Source organism: Coregonus clupeaformis, chromosome 28, assembly GCF_020615455.1.
Source record: "Coregonus clupeaformis isolate EN_2021a chromosome 28, ASM2061545v1, whole genome shotgun sequence".
Classification (NCBI taxonomy): domain Eukaryota; kingdom Metazoa; phylum Chordata; class Actinopteri; order Salmoniformes; family Salmonidae; genus Coregonus; species Coregonus clupeaformis.
In genome coordinates this window covers 23,742,996-23,769,903 of record NC_059219.1, presented here as the reverse complement: position 1 = coordinate 23,769,903, position 26,908 = coordinate 23,742,996, and the positions used below count along the sequence as shown (strand labels likewise).

The window sequence follows — 26,908 nt, the reverse complement described above, 5'->3', positions numbered from 1 at the left end:
TATATTGCTCTATCAATATAAATCTCTTTTCTATTCGTCTTTAAAGGAATGTTTTGCTTGTGAGATAAGATAAGAGAAACCTACTGTAATTCATCATCACTACCACCAGGGGGCATGAATAAGCCTTTCCTGTCGTGTTTTTATCTCAGTACAAAAATACATATTTAGACTATATGCTTGGCAATGTTGTCAAAAGCTACTTTCTTATGGCATGTGTGAGCCCTTGTCAGTTGTTCATGCGCACAAAGATGCAGACACAGTAACTGGCCCACGTCTGCCCTGTTGGATTCTAAAGATGGGCCAGTGGTTGGTAAACTACACGTCGAAACCCAGAGGGACCGTTTACATCAAACTGTTATAAATCTAGTCTGACGGATGGGAAGCCACTGTGTGTTTGAGACTTTGAGATCATTAAATGGAGAGTGTCTGTTTACATTCTGTCTGTGAGCTCAAGCCGATATGAGGGGACGGGTGATGAAGGGCGATGCTTTGTTCTCTTTCTAGAAGGAGTGAGGGATGAAAGAGGGGTCTAGAGGCGAAAGGTCATGAACTGAAGCAGGCAGGTGAAACAGCTGTTTCAGTCCTCTGATTACGGTGGGTCACTTGGTGGGATTCTCTGCTCTCTGTGCAGGTCACAGACCATTACAGACAGTAAATAATTACATCATGTTATTATATGTTCATGTTACTATGACGTTTTTATGATTTTACTTTCATCTGTAGTGAAATAAAACCAGTGTTTCCCCTATCACTAATTTAGCAGTGGCGGGCTGCAGCTTCTAAATCGTTGCCGCCAACATTTGTTTAAAGTATGTAGAAAATATAACGGAGTTATATATTTTAAAATAAGATCATATTAACAATCACCATAATAAAAACTAGACAGTCATGGAGAATCTAAAAATTTTAAAATGGCATGGCATGGCATAGCTTTTGTGTTTGAGTCACTCAGATAGCATAAGAACATGGCATAAAGCCATGGCAAAATGTGTACAATTGCAGGAAATTAGCTTTAAAAAAGAATTTGTTCCCTCAGCCCCATGCCAAAATGTGTAGAATTGCAGAAAAACTAGCTTTAAAATGTAACATTTTCTCTCCGTCCATGGCAAAATGTGTACAATGGCAGGAAATTAGCTTTAAAACAGCAACATTTTGTCTCTGCGGCCAAGAGGAAGACCTCTACAATTTTCAGTCAGAAGCCGCGCCATTGGCCACACCCACTGACCCACTCCCATGCTAATTTTGCCACAACTGTTGAAAAAATTCCAAGGGAAACACTGAAAACACATGAAGTTGATTGGCATTACCATATTATGTAAACGTCTCTTTCAAACAAAGTTGTGTGCCAGTCAGCCAGCTAGTCAGCCAGTCAGTCAGCCAGCTAGTCAGCCAGTCAGTCAGCCAGCTAGTCAGCCAGTCAGTCAGCCAGCTAGTCAGCCAGTCAGTCAGCCAGCTAGTCAGCCAGTCAGTCAGTCAGCTAGTCAGCCAGTCAGTCAGCCAGCTAGTCAGCCAGTCAGTCAGCCAGCTAGTCAGCCAGTCAGTCAGCCAGCTAGTCAGCCAGTCAGTCAGTGGTTAAGAAGCAGGCCGGAATAAACATAGAAACAAACCAACTCAGCCAATCACAATCTAGTGTCTGATTTCAATCTGACTTCCTGTGCTGCAGTACTCACCAGTCTAATAAACTGCACATTTAGGAGTGATGGACAGACAGAGAAAGACAAACGGCACCAGCAAGAGGGGAAGAAGTCAACTGAAAATATGACGGCACTGATGGCACAGTCAGAAACTGACAGACAGAGAGAAAGAGACATAGACAGAGACAGAGACAGAGACAGAGAGAGAGAGAGAGAGAGAGAGAGAGAGAGAGAGAGAGAGAGAGAGAGAGAGAGCGAGAGCGACAGAGAGCCAGACAGAGAAAGAGAGCGACAGAGAGCCAGACAGAGAAAGAGAGCGACAGTGAGCCAGACAGACCGACAGAAGACACTCATACAATGTTCCAGAAAAGGGTAGAGAAAGATAAAAGGGGTCTAAATATTTGATGAAGTTTGCAAAAGATGATTGACAAAAAGTGTTATGATTGGACCTAAATCAAAAAGGTTACCTTGATTTCTCTTTGTTCAACAGACTTCTCCCAAATCTGTTGGTCATAAGCACCAATCTGAAGCAGACAAATAACAAAACATTGATTAGTACATTTCCCAGTCAATGTATTCAATAATATATTCAGACTATATATTCAACAATATATTAAACAATACATTTACACATTAGGATAAAGACATATTAATCCCAGGACTCCCTGGAAAACAGTGGCAATTGTTACTGAGTGAACTCTCCTGGTGAATTATAAAGATAAACACAGCTATCTCTCTACAAGTTAAGCATTGATTCAACCCAGGAGCTTCTGAAACCAGTTTAAGTCCAATTTGTAAGTCGCTCTGGATAAGAGCGTCTGCTAAATGACGTAAATGTAAATGTAAATGTAAAGTGGTGGTTCAACTGCAGTCCATCCAACAACAACTTCCTGTCATCCTATCAGTCATGTCACAACCATTGAGCCAACCATTCCTACAACCATGTTGCTGTGAGTTGACCGAATCAACAGCCATGTTGCTGTCAGTTGACCGAACCAACAACCATGTTGCTGTCAGTTGACCGAACCAACATCCATGTTGCTGTCAGTTGACCGAACCAACATCCATGCTGCTGTCAGTTGACCGACTCATGCACCCCAACACTGTCAGTTGACCCAACCATGAACCATAACACTGTCAATTGACCCAACCATGAACCACAACACTGTCAGTTGACTGAACCATGAACCACAACACTGTCAGTTACTACCATGAACCACAACACTGTCAGTTGACTGAACCATGAACCACAACACTGTCAGTTGACTGAACCATGAACCACAACACTGTCAGTTGACTGAACCATGAACCACAACACTGTCAGTTGACTGAACCATGAACCACAACACTGTCAGTTGACTGAACCATGAACCACAACACTGTCAGTTGACTGAACCATGAACCACAACACTGTCAGTTGACTGAACCATGAACCACAACACTGTCAGTTGACTGAACCATGAACCACAACACTGTAAGATGACCAAACTATAAACCACAACACTGTCAGGGTCAGCCATCCTTAGAGATCACAGAGGTTGATACTAGCCTGGCAATACAGTGTGTGCCCATCATGTGGGAGACCATGCAAGGTGAATGAGCTCAACAATAGCACAGCTCTGAGACGGTGTGTGTGTTTGCTGGGTCTAATCTCCTGTGTTCATTATGTATGATCTGAGACCTGGGTAGTGGTGCATTCACTTCACATTCACTCTGTATGGACTGGATGGTCAACTAGGTCTCAAAAAACCTCTAACCCACTCTTCAACCCTGGCAATGATTGTGCGTGTGCATGTGTTGTGCATGTGTTGTGCATGTGCGCTATGCACAGTTTTATATGAGAACTTGAGCGTATCAAATCCCTATTCAGACTCCATTGACCTTTATAAAGGAGTGTCATACACAATGCAACCTTGTAGCAGAAACCTATGACCAGACAGGATAGAGGACACAATCACACTAATTAAACATGCAGCATACGTGAGAGAGAGAGAGAGGCGGGGAGGGGGGGGAGTGAGAGGGGGAAAGAGAGAATGCAAGAGACAGAGAGAAAGCCAGAGAGAGAGAGAGAGAGAAAGCCAGAGGGAGAGAGAGAAAGTGAGAGACAGAGAGAAAGCGAGAGAGAGAAAGCCAGAGAGAGAGAGAGAGAGAGATACAGTACACAGTGCTTCCCTGTTCCCACCACAACTAGAACCTTCTTATTTTAACTTCGCTCTTTTTTTTAACCTGTTGGTCGTCTGTCTGTGACTCCTCTCTGTCTCCTCAATGTTTTAACCTGTTGGTCGTCTGGTCTGTGACTCCTCTCTGTCTCCTCAATGTTTTAACCTGTTGGTCGTCTGGTCTGTGACTCCTCTCTGTCTCCTCAATGTTTTAACCGGTTGGTCGTCTGGTCTGTGACTCCTCTCTGTCTCCTCAATGTTTTAACCTGTTGGTCGTCTGGTCTGTGACTCCTCTCTGTCTCCTCAATGTTTTAACCTGTTGGTCGTCTGGTCTGTGACTCCTCTCTGTCTCCTCAATGTTTTAACCTGTTGGTCGTCTGGTCTGTGACTCCTCTCTGTCTCCTCAATGTTTTAACCTGTTGGTCGTCTGGTCTGTGACTCCTCTCTGTCTCCTCAATGTTTTAACCTGTTGGTCGTCTGGTCTGTGACTCCTCTCTGTCTCCTCAATGTTTTAACCTGTTGGTCGTCTGGTCTGTGACTCCTCTCTGTCTCCTCAATGTTTTAACCTGTTGGTCGTCTGGTCTGTGACTCCTCTCTGTCTCCTCAATGTTTTAACCTGTTGGTCGTCTGGTCTGTGACTCCTCTCTGTCTCCTCAATGTTTTAACCTGTTGGTCGTCTGGTCTGTGACTCCTCTCTGTCTCCTCAATGTTTTAACCTGTTGGTCGTCTGGTCTGTGACTCCTCTCTGTCTCCTCAATGTTTGTTTCGGAAAAGATACAATAGACCTAATGCCCTTGACCAGAGAGAGCACCCCTCCTCCTACACCCACACCCACTATCTTTGCAGCTGTGAGGCTTGGGGTTGTTTATCATAGTGTTCCTATCTTCCTTTTATTCCTTCCTCTCCCATCACTAAATATGGCATGAGAAAGTCCTGTTCATCTTCCCATAGATGCATCCATTTTGGTTCAGATACTTTCAGATACATTTTGCATTGGATTTTAAGGCCCAAGGCCCTTACGTCAAACCTCCACCCTAAGTCAATAATCTAGGTGTTTGGTATGAAGGGTAAAACTATCAGGTAAGCTGTGGATCTTTCCAGGTAGGTCGGAGAAAGGTTTAGGTGTCAGATAAATACTGTGTTGAAATGTTAATGTCAGTCGGACGGAGGATTGGGTTAAGGTGGTCAGGTAGGCTGCTCCTGCGTCTCTCCCACGCTCTTGTTTAGTGAGAATAGCCGTGTGTGTGTGTGTGTGTGTGTGTGTGTGTGTGTGTGTAAGTGTGTTAGTGTGTGAGTGTGTGTGTGTGTGTGTGTGTGTGTGTGTTCCTCTGCTCTTGTTCATTTAGGGAGAACAGACATGTCACACATGAAACACGACCTTTTCCTCCCAGAGTCCCCCTGACAGTCAGATCTACTGATATGGCTCGGACAGGACAGGGCTTTGTGTGTCTGTGTGTGTCTGTCTGTGTGTCTTTACATTAGCCTGGTTAGTATATGTTGTATTGACAGGTATTGGGTCACCCTACAAGCCAATGGAAACTCTGCATCTTTCATGAACCTCATCAAACATGCAGCAGCCAAGGAGTCTTCAGAGAGAGACAGAAGGAAGAGAAAAGGAAAGGAGGGGTGAAGATGAGAAGAGAGAGGGGGTGACGAGTCTAGAGGACAGAGTGAACGTGACTAGACTACTGCTGGAGAAAGAGAGAGGTATAGGAGGAGGAGGATCATTTTCACAGACAGCTGCAGAGAGAGAGAGATATATTTTCATTGTATGGTTATTTTGACCCTTGGTTATTGTTGTTACTGTTGTCCCATTGACAATATTGATTATTAATTATGTTAATATTGTAAATCTCCAATATGTACATTGTTACGTAATGCCAATAGAGCAAATTGAGAGAGAGAGAGAGAGAGAGAGAGAGAGAGAGAGAGAGAGAGAGAGAGAGAGAGAGAGAGAGAGAGAGAGAGAGAGCTCTCAAGAGAAGACAGGCTATGTGAACACTGCCCACAAAATGAGGTGGAAACTGAGCTGCACTTCCTAACTTCCTGCCAAATGTATGACCATATTAGAGACACAAATTTCCCTCAGATTACACAGAACCAGAAAGAATTCCAAAACAAATCCAATTTTGATAAACTCCCATATCTGTTGGGTGAAATACCAGTGTGCCATCACAGCAGCAAGATGTGTGACCTGTTGCCACAAGAAAAGGGCAACCAGTGAAGAACAAACACCATTGTAAATACAACCCATATTATGTTAATTTATTTTCCCTTTTGAACTTTAACTATTTGCACATTGTTACAACACTGTATATAGAAATGTGTCTATTCCTTGTGAGTGTAATGTTCATTTTTTATTGTTTATTTCAATTTTGTTTATTATCTATTTCACTTGCTTTGGCAATTTAAACATATGTTTCCCATGCCAATAAAGCCCTTTGAATTGAGAGAGAGAGAGAAAGACTCCTGCCCTGTGATAGGTTACTATCACTATGTGGGTTAACAGACCTACATCTTCATAACAAAGAAGGCTAAGGAAGTAAGACCAAGAGGGCTAAGGAAGTAATATAAAGAGGACTAAGGAAGTAATATAAAGAGGGCTAATGAAGTAATATAAAGAGGACTAAGGAAGTAATATAAAGAGGACTAAGGAAGTAATATAAAGAGGACTAAGGAAGTAATATAAAGAGGGCTAATGAAGTAATATAAAGAGGACTAATGAAGTAATATAAAGAGGACTAAGGAAGTAATATAAAGAGGACTAAGGAAGTAATATAAAGAGGACTAAGGAAGTAATATAAAGAGGACTAATGAAGTAATATAAAGAGGACTAAGGAAGTAATATAAAGAGGACTAAGGAAGTAATATAAAGAGGACTAAGGAAGTAATATAAAGAGGACTAAAGAAGTAATATAAAGAGGACTAAGGAAGTAATATAAAGAGGACTAAAGAAGTAATATAAAGAGGACTAAGGAAGTAACATAAAGAGGACTAAGGAAGTAATATAAAGAGGACTAAGGAAGTAATATAAAGAGGACTAAGGAAGTAATATAAAGAGGACTAAGGAAGTAATATAAAGAGGACTAAGGAAGTAATATAAAGAGGACTAAGGAAGTAATATAAAGAGGACTAAAGAAGTAATATAAAGAGGACTAAGGAAGTAATATAAAGAGGACTAAGGAAGTAATATAAAGAGGACTAAGGAAGTAATATAAAGAGGACTAAGGAAGTAATATAAAGAGGACTAAGGAAGTAATATAAAGAGGACTAAGGAAGTAATATAAAGAGGACTAAGGAAGTAATATAAAGAGGACTAAGGAAGTAATATAAAGAGGACTAAGGAAGTAATATAAAGAGGACTAAGGAAGTAATATAAAGAGGACTAAGGAAGTAATATAAAGAGGACTAAGGAAACAATATAAAGAGGACTAAGGAAGTAATATAAAGAGGACTAAGGAAGTAATATAAAGAGGACTAAGGAAACAATATAAAGAGGACTAAGGAAGTAATATAAAGAGGACTAAGGAAGTAATATAAAGAGGACTAAGGAAGTAATATAAAGAGGACTAAGGAAGTAATATAAAGAGGACTAATGAAGTAATATAAAGAGGACTAAGGAAGTAATATAAAGAGGACTAAGGAAGTAATATAAAGAGGACTAAGGAAGTAAGACCAAGAGGGCTAAGGAAGTAATATGAAGAGGACTAAGGAAGTAATATAAAGAGGACTAAGGAAGTAATATAAAGAGGACTAAGGAAGTAATATAAAGAGGACTAAGGAAGTAATATAAAGAGGACTAAGGAAGTAATATAAAGAGGACTAACAAAGTAAGACCAAGAGGACTAAGGAAGTAATACCTCTTCAAAACAAACAGGGATATTACAACCCATCTATGACCTACAGACCTGGAGATGTCTCTGTATGTTATAATGTGGAGGAGGAGGGAGATTTCTCTGTGTGTTATAATGTGGAGGGGGAGATGTCTCTGTGTGTTATAATGTGGAGGAGGGGGGAGATGTCTCTGTGTGTTATAATGTGGAGGAGGGGGGGAGATGTCTCTGTGTGTTATAATGTGGAGGAGGAGGGAGATGTCTCTGTGTGTTATAATGTGGAGGAGGGGGGAGATGTCTCTGTGTGTTATAATGTGGAGGAGGGGGGGAGATGTCTCTGTGTGTTATAATGTGGAGGAGGAGGGGGGAGATGTCTCTGTGTGTTATAATGTGGAGGAGGGGGAGATGTCTCTGTGTGTTATAATGTGGAGGAGGGGGGGGAGATGTCTCTGTGTGTTATAATGTGGAGGAGGGGGGAGATGTCTCTGTGTGTTATAATGTGGAGGAGGGGGGAGATGTCTCTGTGTGTTATAATGTGGAGGAGGGGGAGATGTCTCTGTGTGTTATAATGTGGAGGAGGGGGGAGATGTCTCTGTGTGTTATAATGTGGAGGAGGGGGGATGTCTCTGTGTGTTATAATGTGGAGGGGGGGGAGATGTCTCTGTGTGTTATAATGTGGAGGAGGGGGGGAGATGTCTCTGTGTGTTATAATGTGGAGGAGGGGGGGAGATGTCTCTGTGTGTTATAATGTGGTGGAGGGGGGAGATGTCTCTGTGTGTTATAATGTGGAGGAGGGGGAGATGTCTCTGTGTGTTATAATGTGGAGGAGGGGGGGAGATGTCTCTGTGTGTTATAATGTGGAGGAGGGGGGAGATGTCTCTGTGTGTTATAATGTGGAGGAGGGGGAGATGTCTCTGTGTGTTATAATGTGGAGGAGGGGGAGATGTCTCTGTGTGTTATAATGTGGAGGAGGAGGGGAGATGTCTCTGTGTGTTATAATGTGGTGGAGGAGGGAGATGTCTCTGTGTGTTATAATGTGGAGGAGGAGGGGGAGATGTCTCTGTGTGTTATAATGTGGAGGAGGGGGAGATGTCTCTGTGTGTTATAATGTGGAGGAGGGGGAGATGTCTCTATGTGTTATAATGTGGAGGAGGGGGGAGATGTCTCTGTGTGTTATAATGTGGAGGAGGGGGGGAGATGTCTCTGTGTGTTATAATGTGGAGGAGGGGGGAGATGTCTCTGTGTGTTATAATGTGGTGGAGGAGGGGGGAGATGTCTCTGTGTGTTATAATGTGGAGGAGGGGGGAGATGTCTCTGTGTGTTATAATGTGGAGGAGGGGGGGAGATGTCTCTGTGTGTTATAATGTGGAGGAGGGGGGAGATTTCTCTGTGTGTTATAATGTGGAGGAGGGGGGAGATGTCTCTGTGTGTTATAATGTGGAGGGGGGGAGATGTCTCTGTGTGTTATAATGTGGAGGAGGAGGGGGGAGATGTCTCTGTGTGTTATAATGTGGAGGAGGAGGGGGGAGATGTCTCTGTGTGTTATAATGTGGAGGGGGGGAGATGTCTCTGTGTGTTATAATGTGGAGGAGGGGGGGAGATGTCTCTGTGTGTTATAATGTGGTGGAGGGGAGATGTCTCTGTGTGTTATAATGTGGAGGGGGGAGATGTCTCTGTGTGTTATAATGTGGTGGAGGGGGGAGATGTCTCTGTGTGTTATAATGTGGAGGGGGGGGGGGAGATGTCTCTGTGTGTTATAATGTGGAGGGGGGAGATGTCTCTGTGTGTTATAATGTGGTGGAGGGGGGAGATGTCTCTGTGTGTTATAATGTGGAGGAGGAGGGGGGGGGAGATGTCTCTGTGTGTTATAATGTGGAGGAGGAGGGGGGGAGATGTCTCTGTGTGTTATAATGTGGTGGAGGGGGGGAGATGTCTCTGTGTGTTATAATGTGGAGGAGGGGGGAGATGTCTCTGTGTGTTATAATGTGGTGGAGGGGGGAGATGTCTCTGTGTGTTATAATGTGGAGGGGGGAGATGTCTCTGTGTGTTATAATGTGGAGGAGGGGGGAGATGTCTCTGTGTGTTATAATGTGGAGGAGGGGGAGATGTCTCTGTGTGTTATAATGTGGAGGAGGGGGAGATGTCTCTGTGTGTTATAATGTGGAGGAGGAGGGGGGGAGATGTCTCTGTGTGTTATAATGTGGAGGAGGAGGAGGGGGAGATGTCTCTGTGTGTTATAATGTGGAGGAGGGGGGGAGATGTCTCTGTGTGTTATAATGTGGTGGAGGGGGGAGATTTCTCTGTGTGTTATAATGTGGAGGGGGGGAGATGTCTCTGTGTGTTATAATGTGGAGGGGGGAGATGTCTCTGTGTGTTATAATGTGGAGGGGGAGATGTCTCTGTGTGTTATAATGTGGAGGAGGGGGAGATGTCTCTGTGTGTTATAATGTGGAGGAGGAGGGGGGAGATGTCTCTGTGTGTTATAATGTGGAGGGGGGGAGATGTCTCTGTGTGTTATAATGTGGAGGAGGGGGGGAGATGTCTCTGTGTGTTATAATGTGGAGGGGGGGGAGATGTCTCTGTGTGTTATAATGTGGAGGAGGGGGGAGATGTCTCTGTGTGTTATAATGTGGAGGAGGAGGGGGGAGATGTCTCTGTGTGTTATAATGTGGAGGAGGGGGGAGATGTCTCTGTATGTTATAATGTGGAGGAGGAGGGGGAGATGTCTCTGTGTGTTATAATGTGGAGGAGGAGGGGGGAGATGTCTCTGTGTGTTATAATGTGGAGGAGGGGGGGAGATGTCTCTGTGTGTTATAATGTGGAGGAGGAGGGGGAGATGTCTTGTGTGTTATAATGTGGAGGAGGAGATGTCTCTGTGTGTTATAATGTGGAGGAGGAGGGGGGAGATGTCTCTGTATGTTATAATGTGGAGGAGGGGGGAGATGTCTCTGTGTGTTATAGTGTGGAGGAGGGGGGATATGTCTCTGTGTGTTATAATGTGGAGGAGGGGAGAGATGTCTCTGTGTGTTATAATGTGGAGGAGGGGGGAGATGTCTCTGTGTGTGTATATTATAATGTAGTAGACAAACAGAGAGAGTCAGTCACACACAGACAGGCTGGATGATTGAACACTGATCCAAGAACAATCAGTCACCTCCAATTGCTGACCCACACTCAGAACTGATGCTCCACCTACAAGGACCCACTCTCCTCTCCACTCCTCTCCTCCCTCAGGGCAGAAAATACATTAAGAAAGCTAACATCTGTCTCATTTAACACAGCCTGCTGCTACAGCTAACAACCTGTCATTTGTAATACCCGTACATGCATGCATCTACTATACCCCAGGTGTAGTGTTTGTCAGTTCAGCTTCTCATGCTCAGCCAAGGACACCAGGCAGTGATGTTTCTCTGCAGAGTTGTTATAGACAGCCAGACATCTCTGCAGAGCACCGTATAATATAAATCACCATTAACTTAACATACCAGGTAATAGTTGAGTGTCGTGATTTTTCCCAAAGAATGTAATCCATTTTTATTGAATGCATGAACAAAAATGTCAATCTTAACATAGACATTTCTGAATCAAAAAGTGTATTCACTCAATGGAATTGGTTTTCTAACATAAGAGATTTTCCTAAATGACAACAAGTCCTCATTGCAGTTATGTGTAATAGACCAGACACTAACTAGAGGTAAGAGACAGAACTAGTCTGTTTGGTAACATCGCTAATAGACCAGACACTAACTAGAGGCAAGAGACAGAACTAGTCTGTTTGGTAACATCGCTAATAGACCAGACACTAACTAGAGGTAAGAGACAGAACTAGTCTGTTTGGTAACATCACTAATAGACCAGACACTAACTAGAGGTAAGAGACAGAACTAGTCTGTTTGGTAACATCGCTAATAGACCAGACACTAACTAGAGGCAAGAGACAGAACTAGTCTGTTTGGTAACATCGCTAATAGACCAGACACTAACTAGAGGTAAGAGACAGAACTAGTCTGTTTGGTAACATCGCTAATAGACCAGACACTAACTAGAGGCAAGAGACAGAACTAGTCTGTTTGGTAACATCGCTAATAGACAGACACTAACTAGAAGGCAGAGACAGAACTAGTCTGTTTAGTAACATCGCTGGGAATAAACCAGACACTAACTAGAGGCAAGAGACAGAACTAGTCTGTTTAGTAACATCGCTAATCAGACCAGACACTACCTAGACGTAACGAGACATGCGAACTAGTCTGTCTCCGTAACATCGGCTAACAGAGCCTAGATTCAACTAACTAGAGGTACAGCAGCACTACGTCTGTTTAGTACCACTGCGCCACTAGACCAGACACTAACTAGAGGTAAGAGACAGAACTAGTCTGTTTGGTAACATCGCTAATAGACCAGACACTAACTAGAGGCAAGAGACAGAACTAGTCTGTTTGGTAACATCGCTAACAGACCAGACACTAACTAAAGTCTATTAATCTAAAGTGGAAGTTGGGAGAGTTATATTTGAGTGTTTCAGTGAAACGTGAGGGAGGCCCCGCTCTCTCGCTTTCCCAGATGCTTAGTTAATTTCATTCCGATCTCCTTTGCATTATTGTAGCCTTTTCTGTAGCCTGTCAACTATGTGTCTGTCTATCCCTGTTCTCTCCTCTCCGCACAGGCCATACAAACGCTTCAAACGGCGTGGCTGCTGCCACTCTAATCTGGTGGTCCCTGCGCGCACGACCCACGTGGAGTTCCAGGTCTCCGGTAGCCTCTGGAACTGCTGTTCTGCGGCCAACAAGGCAGAGTTCATCTCAGCCTATGCCACTCTCCAGTCCCTCGACTTCTTGGCGCTGACGGAAACATGGATTACCACAGAAAACACTGCTACTCCTACTGCTCTTTCCTCGTCTGATCATGTGTTCTCGCATACCCCGAGAGCATCTGGTCAGCGCGGCGGTGGCACAGGTATCCTCATCTCTCCCAAGTGGACATTCTCTCTTTTCCCCCTGACCCATCTGTCTATCGCCTCATTTGAATTCCATGCTGTCATAGTCACTAGCCCATTCAAGCTTAACATCCTTGTCATTTATCGCCCTCCAGGTTCCCTTGGAGAGTTCATCAATGAGCTTGACACCTTGATAAGTTCCTTTCCTGAGGATGGCTCACCCCTCACAGTTCTGGGTGACTTTAACCTCCCTACATCTGCCTTTGACTCATTTCTCTCTGCCTCCTTCTTTCCACTCCTTTCCTCTTTTGACCTCACCCTCACACCGTCCCCCCCTACTCACAAGGCAGGCAATACGCTTGACCTCATCTTTACTACTAATCTCACTGCAACTCCCCTCCAAGTCTCCGACCACTACTTTGTATCCTTTTCTCTCTCGCTCTCCTCCAACACTACTCACTCTGCCCCTACTCAGATGGTAATGTGCCGTCGCAACCTTCGCTCTCTCTCTCCCGCTACTCTCTCCTCTTCCATCCTGTCATCTCTTCCCTCTGCTAAATCCTTCTCCCTCCAATCTCCTGATTCTGCCTCCTCAACCCTCCTCTCCTCCTTCTCTGAATCTTTTGACTCTCTATGTCCCCTATCCTCCCAGCCGGCTCGGTCCTCCCCTCCTGCTCCGTGGCTTGACGATTCATTGCGAGCTCACAGAACAGGGCTCCGGGCAGCTGAGCGGAAATTGAAGAAAACTAGACTCCCTGCGGACCTGTCATCTTTCCATCTTTCTGCTGCTAAAGCCACTTTCTACCACTCTAAATTTCAAGCCTCTGCCTCTAACCCTAGGAAGCTCTTTGCCACCTTCTCCTCCCTGCTGAATCATCCTCCTGCTCCCCCTCCCTCTCTGTGGATGACTTCGTCAACCATTTTGAAAAGAAGGTTGACGACATCCGATCCTCATTTATTAAGTCAAATGACACCGCTGGTCCTGCTCACACTGCCCTACCATATGCTTTGACTTCTTTCCTATCCCCTCCTCTCTTCTCCAGACATTTCCGGAGACCTTCTCCCTTACCTCACCTCGCTCATCAACTCATCCTTGTCCGCTGGCTATGTCCCTTCCATCTTCAAGAAAGCGAAAGAGTTGCACCCCTCCTCAAAAAAAACCTACACTCGATCCCTCCAATGTCAACAACTACAGACCAGTATCCCTTCATTCTTTTCTCTCCAAAACTCTTGAGCGTGCCGTCTATAGCCAACTCTCTTGCTATCTCTCACAGAATGACCTTCTTGATCCAAACCAGTCAGGTTTCAAGACTGGTCATTCAACTGAGACTGCTCTTCTCTGTGTCACGGAGGCTCTCCGCACTGCTAAAGCTAACTCTCTCTCCTCTGCTCTCATCCTAGACCTATCTGCTGCCTTTGATACTGTGAACCATCAGATCCTCCTCTCCACCCTCTCCGAGTTGGGCATCTCCGGCGCGGCTCACTCTTGGATTGAGTCCTACATGACAGGTCGCTCTTACCAGGTGGCGTGGCGAGAATCTGTCTCCGCACCACGTGCTCTCACCACTGGTGTCCCCCAGGGCTCAGTTCTAGGCCCTCTCCTATTCTCTCTATACACCGAGTCACTTGGCTCTGTCATATCCTCACATGGTCTCTCCTATCATTGCTACGCAGACGACACACAGTTAATATTCTCCTTTCCCCCTTCCAGTGGCGGCTCCTGAAAAAATTCTCAGGGGGGGCAATTTTTCTGATGATTTAGGTGACCTACACACATTTTAAAAAAGATATGTCCAGCTACAACATGAAGACAGGGGCAGCATATAAGTCAATACCAGAAGCATTTATTGACTGATCTCAAAAGTGTTGGCTTACAAAAGCAAAATAAGTTATCACAGTAAAAATAATCAAGGGTGTTCTTTCACATTCCTCAACACTGCATAAACAATATGCATTTCCATAAAACACCTCATCTAATTGTGCCACAAAGTTGACAAGTCCAAGAAAAATACCAGGGTTGGTGGAGCCCTCAGTTTCATCTTTGCCTCGCAAAGCTAACTCAAACACTCCGCAAAACTTCACACACTGGATTAGCCGGCTGAGGATGTGGCGGTTCTTGCTAACCTCATCGTTGTGGCGGCGGACAGCTAGCCTGTATCCCTCATCCAGTTGAGTGGCAATGTTCACTCTCCCCAAAGCAGACAATCTCAAACAGCTATCCATGTGGGTCTTTGACAGCTCATGTTTCTTAATCTTTTCTGAAAGATGGTGCATGTCCGTTACACCAGTCGCTGTCCAAGCGGTGCTGAATGCCGTGCCGCCTTCAGGGTGAAAGAGTAAGCAGGGGTAGCAGAAGACTGCATTAGCTACATCACAGCCTGCTAGCCAGGTTTTTCGTTCGTACCAATTTTTGGAAAATCCTCGGGTGTAGGACTTTCCCCCTTTAGTAGAAACCTGTTGAATTATTAAATTTGGTCTGGGAGGTCCTAATTGTTTCGTTGCCAATTTATCTTGATTTGTTCGCCGACAAAAAGGAACTTCTTTCAAAGAGACAATCGAGTTGCATTTGAAGCACGACTTTAGCCTGATTGGACATTTAGTGGCAGATCAGACGTCTAGATTAGAACACTGATAACTACTGTTGCCGTGATATAATTGATTAGAAAAAAAATACCTTCCTTTTCCCGTTTGGCAGTGCGTCGCCCATATCGCCCTAATGAACACACCGCCCCTGCCCCCTTCTGATAACCAGGTGGCGAATCGCATCTCTGCATGTCTGGCAGACATATCAGTGTGGATGTCAGATCATCACCTCAAGCTGAACCTCGGCAAGACGGAGCTGCTCTTCCTCCCAGGGAAGGGCTGCCCGCTCCATGATCTTGCCATCACAGTTGACAACTCCATTGTGTCCTCCTCCCAGAGTGCAAAGAACCTTGGCGTGACCCTGGACAGCACCCTGTCGTTCTCTGCTAACATCAAAGCGGTGACCCGATCCTGTAGGTTCATGCTCTACAACATTCGCAGAGCACGACCCTACCTTACACAGGAAGCGGCACAGGTCCTAATCCAGGCACTTGTCATCTCCCGTCTGGATTACTTCAACTCGCTGTTGTCTGGGCTCCCTGCCTGTGCCATTAAACCCCTACAACTCATCCAGAACGCTGCAGCCCGTCTGGTGTTCGACCTTCCCAAGTTCTCTCACGTCACCCCGCTCCTCCGCACACTCCACTGACTTCCAGTTGAAGCTTGCATCTGCTACAAGACCATGGTGCTTGCCTATGGAGCTGTGAGGGGAACGGCACCTCCTTACCTTCAGGCTCTGATCAGTCCCTACACCCAAACGAGGACATTGCGTTCTTCCACCTCTGGCCTGCTGGTCCCCCTACCTCTGCGGAATCACAGTTCCCGCTCAGCCCAGTCAAAACTGTTCGCTGCTCTGGCACCCCAATGGTGGAACAAGCTCCCCACGACGCCAGGACAGCGGAGTCACTGACCACCTTCCGGAGACACTTGAAACCCCACCTCTTTAAGGAATACCTGGGATAGTATAAAAGTAATCCTTCTACCCCCCCCACACAAAATATATAAAATAATAATAATAAAAATAAAAAAACATTTATAAAGTGGTTGTCCCACTGGCTATCATAAGGTGAATGCACCAATTTGTAAGTCGCTCTGGATAAGAGCGTCTGCTAAATGACGTAAATGTAAATGTAAATTTGTCAGACAGTGGGAATTCGTCCTTAGTAAAGTCAACGAGACAGTCCAGTGTGTGTGTGTGTGTGTGTGTGTGTGTGTGTGTGTTTGTGTTAGAGTGCTGTAGTCCATTGTGACTTATTACAGATGCTCTCACCCAGCACCTCTGTGTTCTTAAATGCAGAAGACTCATTTTGATTGAATGCATTCAGTTGCGCAACTGACTAGGTATCCCCCTTTCCCTCCTCTGAGAGAGATAGCATTATTATCTGTTCTACAGCTCAATGAAAGCCTGTCCCTCTATCACTACAGGACACACACACACACACACACACACACACACACACACACACACACACACACACACACACGTAAAACTAGTTCTGTTCCTTCTCTCTCCACCTATTAAAGACAAGGCACATTCCATGAACACAAACAATAAATCAAGGACTACATTGTTATTTTGGATAATGCCTCAACGACGTCTCTCAGGTAACAAGGTAGTACTGTTTTTGTTGGGATTTTCTCACCTTTTTTCTAACAAAGGGGAATTGACTGACAGCAGCTGCTGTGTTGTGATGGAGACAACCTCTTTGATGTCAGCATGTCACTACTACTCTGAGTTGAGGTACACAGTAAGCTCGTGTAACCATAGTGATGTGATTCCACTGAAGATCGCAAAACAAGAACTAATAGAATAACTATATTTTCAAGAATCCAATTTCTTCTCAACATTTTCTCTTAAGGAGAGGTATAAGAAATACCGTACAACCATTTCCAATAACCTTTTTGAGGAATAGCTACTTTACTTAACTTTCTTCATAAGTCTATAGTTAAGGAAAAAACTGAAGTAAAGAAGACATTTCTTCTTTAGAAGGTTTTGTTAATCTGGGCTGTGAAGTCATTGTTGAGATCTATTTGGCAACACAGTTCATGTCAACACATTAGAGACAATCAACGCTAACTCAATGGATAAGACACCTCTCTCTCACTGAACTCAAAGACAGGTGACGAACAACAACAATATCCACGTCAGCCTTTCTCTGTTGCTACGGTAACACAAAACAGTGTGGTGGTTCAGCTGTGAAGGGCGTCTACAACAGAGCCACACCCTCACCTGAGAACGAGGACATCTCTCTAATGGTTAAGGTTAAGATTGGGCAAACCTGATCCTAGATCTGTGGTTAAGTTAGTTTTTAATGGTTCAGTTTAAGACAGGGAACGCCAGGTAATCTGATGCTAGATATGCGGTTAGGGGCAAGTCCAGGGAGGTCTAGCTACAGTGCATTCGGAAAGTATTCAGACCCCTTGACTTTTTCCACATTTTGTTACGATACAGCCTTATTCTAAAATGGATTAAATTAATGTTGTTCCTTATCAATCTACACACAATACCCCATAATGACAAAGCGAAAAACAGGTTTTTAGACATTTTAGCAAATTTATTAAAATTAAAAAACAGAAATACCTTATTTACATAAGTATTCAGACCCTTTGCTATGAGACTCTAAATTGAGATCAGGTGCATCCTGTTTCCATTGATCATCCTTGAGATGTTTCTACAATTTGATTGGAGTCCAGCTGTGGTAAATTCAATTGATTGGATATGATTTGGAAAGGCACACACCTGTCTATATAGGCTCCCACAGTTGACACTGCATGTCAGATCAAAAACCAAGCCATGAAGTTGAAGGAATTATCCGTAGAGCTCTTAGACAGGATTGTGTCGAGCAACAGACCTGAGGAAGGGTACCATGAAATTTCTGAAGCATTGAAGGTCCCCAAGAACGCAGTGGCCTCCATCATTCTTAAATGGGAGAAGTTTTGAACCACCAAGACTCTTCCTAGAGCTGGCCGCCCAGCCAAAACTGAGCAATCGGGGGAGAAGGGCCTTGGTCAGAGAGGTGACCAAGAAACCCGATGGTCACACTGACAGAGCTCCAGAGTTCCTCTGTGGAGATGGGAGAACCTTCCAGAAGGACAACCATCTATGCAGCACTCCACCAATCAGGCATTTATGGTAGAATGGCCAGATGGAAGCCACTCCTCAGTAAAAGGCACATGACAGCCCGCTTGGAGTTTGCCAAAAGGCACCTAAAGGACTCTCAGACCATGAGAAACAAGATTCTCTGGTCTGATGAAACCAAGATTGAACTCTTTGGCCTGAATGCCAAGCGTCACGTCTGGAAGAAACCTGGCACCATCCCTACAGTGACGCATGGTGGTGGCAGCATCATGTTGTGGGGATGTTTTTCAGCGGCAGGGACTGTGAAACTAGTCAGGATCGAGGGAAAGATGAACGGAGCAAAGGACAGAGAGATCCTTGATGAAAACCTGCTCCAGGGCGCTCAGGAGCTCAGACTGGGGCGAAGGTTCACCTTCAAACAGGACAACGACCCTAAGCACACAGCCAAGACAACGCAGGAGTGGCTTCGGGACAAGTCTCAATGTCCTTGAGTGGCCCAGCCAGAGCCCGGTCTTGAACCCGATTTAACATCTCTGGAGAGACCTGAAAATAGCTGTGGAGTGACGCTCCCCATCCAACATGACAAGAGCATGAGAGGATCTGCAGAGAAGTGCGAGAAACTCCCCAAATACAGGTGTGCCAAGCTTGTAGCGTCATACCCAAGAAGACTCCAGGCTGTAATCGCTGCCAAAGGTGCTTCAACAAATACTGGTAAAGGGTCTGAGTACTTCTGAGTTGTCAGTCACACCCTAGCTGACTACACCCTGCAGTGCTTTACGTCTGAGGTAAAACATTTTCCATCCACAATAAAAGGTCTGTTTTGTGCCGCACCAGAAGGAGCCTGAGACTCAGCTGGAACACTGACACATCTGGTATGGAGAGACTCAGCTGGAACACTGACACATCTGGTATGGAGAGACTCAGCTGGAACACTGATACATCTGGTATGGAGAAAGGCTCAGCTGGAACACAGACACATCTGGTATGGAGAGACTCAGCTGGAACACTGACACATCTGGTATGGAGAGACTCAGCTGGAACACTGACACATCTGGTATGGAGAAAGGCTCAGCTGGAACACTGACACATCTGGTATGGAGAAAGGCTCAGCTGGAACACTGACACATCTGGTATGGAGAGACTCAGCTGGAACACTGACACATCTGGTATGGAGAGAGACTCAGCTGGAACACTGACACATCTGGTATGGAGAGACTCAGCTGGAACACTGACACATCTGGTATGGAGAGAGGCTCAGCTGGAACACTGACACATCTGGTATGGAGAAAGGCTCAGCTGGAACACTGACACATCTGGTATGGAGAAATGCTCAGCTGGAACACATACACATCTGGTATGGAGAGACTCAGCTGGAACACTGACACATCTGGTATGGAGAGACTCAGCTGGAACACTGACACATCTGGTATGGAGAGATCTCAGCTGGAACACTGACACATCTGGTATGGAGAGACTCAGCTGGAACACTGACACATCTGGTATGGAGAGACTCAGCTGGAACACTGACACATCTGGTATGGAGAGACTCAGCTGGAACACTGACACATCTGGTATGGAGAGAGGAAGTGACACCTTACTAAACACCGCAGCACACACACACACACATCTTACAGTGCTGCGGTCACAAACACACGTTTTAGGACTAAGAGCTCACAGTGACACATTCTAGATTCTACCAATCTAAGGGTGGTTAAAACAGGATATGGAACAGAACAGAATCAACAAGGGTATTTTTCTAAAACTGTGACCTTCAGTCTCTCAGTCTCAACATCGGTCCACAATAGCACAACCAAACAGCCTACACCCAAACACATCATTTCAGATGTGTTGCAATGCAACACCATTCTGCACCTATATGAGAGACGGATGGACACCAGTTTTCTCCATCACACCTCATACAGGTGTAGGTCTATTGTTGACTTTGCACACTCTTGGCATTCTCTCAACCAGCTTCATGAGGTAGTCACCTGGAATGCATTTCAATTAACCGATGTGCCTTGTTAAAAGTTAATTTGTGGAATTTCTTAATGTGTTTGAGCCAATCAGTTGTGTTGTGACAAGGTATAGAGAAGATAGCCCTATCTGGTAAAAGACCAAGTCCATATTATGGCAAAGAACAGCTCAAATAAGCAAAGAGAAACGACAGTCCATCATTACTTTAAGACATGAAGGTCAGGCAATACGGAACATTTCAAGAACTTTGAAAGTTTCTTCAAGTGCAGTCGCAAAAACCATCAAGTGCTATGATGAAACTGGCTGTCATGAGGACCGCCACAGGAAAGGAAGACCCAGAGTTACCTCTGCTGCAGAGGATAAGTTCATTAGAGTTACCAGCCTCAGAAATTGCAGCCCAAATAAATGCTTCACAGAGTTCAAGTACACATACACATCTCAACATCAACTGTTCAGAGGGGACTGCGTGAATCAGGCCTTCGTGATCGAATTGCTACAAAGAAACCACTACTAAAGGACACTAATAAGAATAAGAGAATTGCTTGGGCCAAGAAACACGAACAATGGACATTAGATTGGTGGAAATCTGTCCTTTAGTCTGATGAGTCCATATTTGAGATCTCTGCATGTGTGGCTCCCACCATGAAGCATGGAGGAAGAGGTGTGATGGTGCTTTGCTGTTGACACTGTCAGTGATTTATTTAGAATTCAAGGCACACTTAACCAGCATGGCTACCACAGCATTCTGCAGCGATACGCCATCCCATCTGGTTTGCGCTTAGTGGGACTATCATTTGTTTTTCAACAGGACACTGACCCAACACACCTCCAGGCTGTGTAAGGGCTATTTTACCAAGAAGGAGAGTGATGGAATGCTGCATCAGATGACCTGGCCTCCACAATCACCCGACCTCAACCCAATTGAGATGGTTTGGGATGAGTTGGACCGCAGAGTGAAGGAAAAGCAGCCAAGAAGTGCTCAGCATATGTGGGAACTCCTTTCAAGACTGTTGGAATAGCATTCCAGGTGAAGCTGGTTAGCACTGCCAAGTGCCAACTAATGGAAAAGATTATAAGCATGTTTTCAAGACATTCAATGCCAAGAGTGCTAGCTTCTTTTGAAGCTTAAAGTAGCTATGCAGGAGCAAAGCAAACACAAGATTAAGATATAGGCCTTTGGTATTGGAACAGACTAGCGTCCTGTCCAGGGGGTGTACCTGTATCAAGCAGTGTCAGCTACAGAAACAGGAGATATGCTCCTGCTCCTATGAGCCGCTCTCGTAGGAGCTGTCCTTTTCCCATAAACCTCTCCACAGTGAGGGAAGTGAAACTTGCAATGAAACGTCTCGTTATAAAGGGCATTAAGCCACAATAGAGAGAGACAGAGACTCACCAGAGAGAGACAGAGAGCGAGAGCGAGAGAGAGAGCGAGTAGGGAGAGAGAGAGAGAGAGAGAGCGAGTAGGGAGGGGAGAGAGAGAGAGCGAGTAGGAAGGGAGAGAGAGAGAGAGAAATGAAGAGAGATGGAGAAGAGAAATCGATAGAAAGAGACTGATGGAGAGAAGTAAGGAGAAAGACAGAGACACAGAGGTAGAGAGATCGATAGAGACATAGAACAAGAGAGAGAGAGAGAGAGAGAGAGAGAGAGAGAGAGAGAGAGAGAGAGAGACAGGCAGAGAATGAAAGAGAGAAACAGACAGTCATTTAGCCAGCCAGGTCCAAACAGCTCCTATTGTGTTTTAATGGGGATGACTCAACCCTGCTAGCTGTTAGCAGAACCTGTTATGACATGAACATACAGCCCTCCTCTGAATCAGAACTTCCTGCTCTGAATCAGAACTACCTCCTCGAATCAGAACTACCAGCTCTGAATCAACACTACCAGCTCCGAATCAACACTACCAGCTCTGAATCAGCACTACCAGCTTTGAATCAACACTACCTCCTCTGAATCAACACTAGCAGCCCTGCTCAGAATAGTCTTCATGATAGTCCTCTACGGGGAGGCAGACAGTGGAGACATTAGGGTGTCGTAACACCACCAGGTTAATAATGCTTGGCTCTTTCTTCATTGAAAAAGACCAATAGACTCATAGGCCTTCCCATTTTTATCCCTAACTACATTTACATTTACATTTTAGTCATTTAGCAGACGCTCTTATCCAGAGCGACTTACAGTTAGTGCATACATTTTTTTATTAATTTTTTTCATACTGGCCCCCCAACTAGTAACAGACAATAACATACCTTAACCATCTAGCCTAAATAGAAGAAGTTATCCATACAAATATTTAGTATATTCTTGTATCAATCAACTAAACACTAATACAAAAGTAGCCAACCCCCAAATCTTCAGGCTTGTTTCTTGACCTGAATAAAAGCGGTCGTGTTTTCATCATATAGACATCCTGACTGTAATCTATGATGTAATGTAGACGGTATTGAGCAGTCAGGTCAGCCAGTGAAGGACGCAGGCAGGACACAGAGAGGTACACAACAACATTAATAATAGCCTCCGTCTGTCTGTCTGTGTCTGTCCGTCCAGTTACAGGGATCTGTTACATCAGTGCTGGCCACAGACACAGACCTCAGCATGAGGACAGGCTTACTGAGTGTTGCTTCGTCACAGCAAAAACTCAGGTAGTCAAACGCTCATAAAATGACACTGGTCTAAACTCAAAATGAAACAGCAAGTAAACCTATCAAAACCACCAACTGTCTGTCAGTCTCCCTGTCTGTCAACAGCAGGTAAACCTATCAAAACCACCAACAGTCTGTCAGTCTCCCTGTCTGTTAACAGCAGGTAAACCTATCAAAACCACCAACAGTCTGTCAGTCTCCCTGTCTGTCAACAGCAGGTAAACCTATCAAAACCACCAACTGTCTGTCAGTCTCCCTGTCTGTTAACAGCAGGTAAACCTATCAAAACCACCAACTGTCTGTCAGTCTCCCTGTCTGTCAACAGCAGGTAAACCTATCAAAACCACCAACTGTCTGTCAGTCTCCCTGTCTGTCAACAGAAGGATATAGTGTTTATTTTCCCGCTCTTCATTCCTCTTCCTCCGTTCTACTGAGGTAAAATAGGCACTGGATCCAGATGGAAGGAATCAAACAATCAAACCAGGTAAATATAACAGAAAAAATAGGATTCTTACCTTCTTCTGGTACCACACCACAGCATCTCGCACTTTGGACGCCATTTACATGTCAGAGGTCACCAGCTGGGGCATTTTAGGCTGTAAAACGGAGAGAATGAGAGAAGAGAGAGAGAGAGAGAGAGGGGGAGACAGAGATCAGTCAATGAGGAGTCTGTCGCTCCGCCGAGCTTTTAAAGCCTCTACATACTGGGCAGGTGTGTCATGCTTTGTGACATCACACACAAACACACACCATATTAAAAGTGGAGCGAGCCTTTGAGAGGTACAGGCAGTCTCTCTGACAGTACCTTGGCTCCCACAACACACACACGCGCGAAGTAGAGAAGATAATTAGGAAGCTGGAAGTGCTGTGTTGCTGCCACCAAGCTATTAATATTCAATACCAGACAAACAGAAGAGTCAACAGAGAGGCTGGTCTGGTCAGAGCTCAGACTGAGGCTGGAGAAACACTGTCTGGTTGATTACTCTGATAACTGACCCTCCTCTGGATAACCTTCCAGACAGAGACACAGAGAGATAGAGATAGAGATAGAGAGAGAGAGAGAGAGAGAGAGAGAGAGAGAGAGAGAGAGAGAGAGAGAGAGAGAGAGAGAGAGAGAGAGATAGAGAGAGAGATAGAGAGCCTACGCCTTCACTATGGTGAATCACTAAAACAATACAGAAATAAACTACGGAAAAAGAAGGAACAGCATGTCAGAAATCATCTCAATGTAATTGAAGAATCCATAGACTCTAACCACTTCTGGGAAAATTGGAAAACACTAAACAAACAACAACACGAAGAGCTATCTATCCAAAACGGAGATGTATGGGTAAACCACTTCTCCAACCTTTTTGGCCCAATAACAGAGAACAAACAGCAAAAAAATATACATGATCAAATGCAAATCTTAGAATCAACTATTAAAGACTACCAGAACCCACTGGATTCTCCAATGACATTGAATGAACTACAGGACAAAATACAAACCCTCCAACCCAAAAAGTCCTGTGGTGTTGATGGTATCCTCAATGAAATGATAAAATATACAGGCCACAAATTTCAATTAGCTATACTTAAACTCTTTAACATCATCCTTAGCTCTGGCATCTTCCCCAATATTTGGAACCAAGGACTGATCACCCCAATCCACAAAAGTGGAGACAAATTTGACCCCAATAACTACCGTGGGATATGCGTCAACAGCAACCTTGGGAAAATCCTCTGCATTATCATTAACAGCAGACTAGTTCATTTCCTCAGTGAAAACAATGTACTGAGCAAATGTCAAATTGGCTTTTTACCAAATTACCGTACGACAGACCACGTATTCACCCTGCACACCCTAATTGACAAACAAACAAACCAAAACAAAGGCAAAGTCTTCTCATGCTTTGTTGATTTCAAAAAAGCTTTTGACTCAATTTGGCATGAGGGTCTGCTATACAAATTGATGGAAAGTGGGGTTGGGGGAAAAACATACGACATTATAAAATCCATGTACACAAACAACAAGTGTGCGGTTAAGATTGGCAAAAAACACACACATTTCTTTCCACAGGGCCGTGGGGTGAGACAGGGATGCAGTTTAAGCCCCACCCTCTTCAACATATATATCAATTAATTGGCGAGGGCACTAGAACAGTCTGCAGCACCCGGCCTCACCCTACTAGAATCTGAAGTCAAATGTCTTCTGTTTGCTGATGATCTGGTGCTTCTGTCACCAACCAAGGAGGGCCTACAGCAGCACCTAGATCTTCTGCACAGATTCTGTCAGACCTGGGCCCTGACAGTAAATCTCAGTAAGACAAAAATAATGGTGTTCCAAAAAAGGTCCAGTTGCCAGGACCACAAATACAAATTCCATCTAGACACCGTTGCCCTAGAGCACACAAAAAACTATACATACCTCGGCCTAAACATCAGTGCCACAGGTAACTTCCACAAAGCTGTGAACGATCTGAGAGACAAGGCAAGAAGGGCCTTCTATGCCATCAAAAGGAACATAAAATTTGACATACCAATTAGGATCTGGCTAAAAATACTTGAATCAGTTATAGAACCCATTGCCCTTTATGGTTCTGAGGTCTGGGGTCCGCTCACCAACCAAGAATTCACAAAATGGGACAAACACCAAATTGAGACTCTGCATGCAGAATTCTGCAAAAACATCCTCCGTGTACAACGTAAAACACCAAATAATACATGCAGAGCAGAATTAGGCCAATACCCGCTAATTATCAAAATCCAGAAAAGAGGCGTTAAATTCTATAACCACTTAAAAGGAAGCAATTCCCAAACCTTCCATAACAAAGCCATCACCTACAGAGAGATGAACTTGGAGAAGAGTCCCCTAAGTAAGCTTGTCCTGGGGCTCTGTTCACAAACACAAACAGACCCCACACAGCCCCAGGACAACAACAACAACAACAACACAATTAGACCCAACCAAATCATGAGAAAACAAAAGAGAATTACTTGACACATTGGAAAGAACAAACAAATAAACAGAGCAAACTAGGAATGCTATTTGGCCCTAAACAGAGAGTACACAGTGGCAGAATACCTGACCACTGTGACTGACCCAAACTTAAGGAAAGCTTTGACTATGTACAGACTCAGTGAGCATAGCCTTGCTATTGAGAAAGGCCGCCGTAGGCAGACCTGGCTCTCAAGAGAAGACAGGCTATGTGCACACTGCCCACAAAATGAGGTGGAAACTGAGCTGCACTTCCTAACCTCCTGCCAAATGTATGACCATATTAGAGACACATATTTCCCTCAGATTACAGCGATCCACAAAGAATTTGAAAACAAACCCAATTTTGATAAACTCCCTTATCTACTGGGTGAAAAACCACAGTGTGCCATCACAGCTGCAAGATTTGTGACCTGTTGCCACAAGAAAAGGGCAACCAGTGAAGAACAAACACCATTGTAAATACAACCCATATTTATGTTTATTTATTTTCCCATTTGTACTTTAACTATTTGCACATTGTTACAACACTGTATATATACATAATATGACATTTGAAATGTCTTTATTCTTTTGAAACTTCTGAGTGTAATGTTTACTGTTAATATTTATTGTTTATTTCACTTTTGTTTACTATCTACTTCACTTGCTTTGGCAATGTTAACGTACGTTTCCCATGCCAATAAAGCCCTTAAATTGAAATTGAATTGAATTGAAATTGAATTGAGATTGAGAGAGAGATAGAGATAGAGAGAGAGCGTGGCAGAGATAGAGAGATATATAGAGATATACAGTGCATTTGGAAAGTATTCAGACCCCTTGACTTTTGCAACGTTACAGCCTTATTCTAAAATTGATTAAATCGTTTTTTCCCCCTCATCAATCTACACACAATACCCCATAATGACAAAGAAAAAATTAATAAATAAATATATATATATATATATATATATTGAAATATCACATTTACATAAGTATTCAGACCCTTTACTCAGTACTTTGTTGAAGCACCTTTGGCAGCGATTACAGCCTCGAGTATTCTTCGGTATGACGCTACAAGCGTGGCACACCTGTATTTGGGGTTTCTCCCATTC

At 44.3% G+C, this 26,908-nt stretch overlaps 1 protein-coding gene across 15 annotated transcripts in view; it reads right to left on the bottom strand.

Moving 5' to 3' along the window:
* Positions 1-26,908, bottom strand: part of LOC121584333 (protein PHTF2-like) — an 87,482-nt gene that overhangs the window by 20,632 nt on the left and 39,942 nt on the right. For 11 of the 15 annotated variants that reach the window (XM_045208785.1, XM_045208787.1, XM_045208790.1 and 8 more), the window contains exons 2-4: positions 23,353-23,433; positions 2,102-2,158; positions 1,671-1,682 (exon numbers count right to left, since the gene is read on the bottom strand). In XM_045208785.1, coding sequence (XP_045064720.1) covers positions 1,671-1,682; positions 2,102-2,158; positions 23,353-23,397 — 114 coding nt within the window. In that variant the 5' untranslated portion in view covers positions 23,398-23,433. The remainder of the gene's footprint in view (positions 1-1,670; positions 1,683-2,101; positions 2,159-23,352; positions 23,434-26,908) is intronic. The other 4 variants (XM_045208788.1, XM_045208792.1, XM_045208797.1 and 1 more) reach the window with 1 other exon arrangement.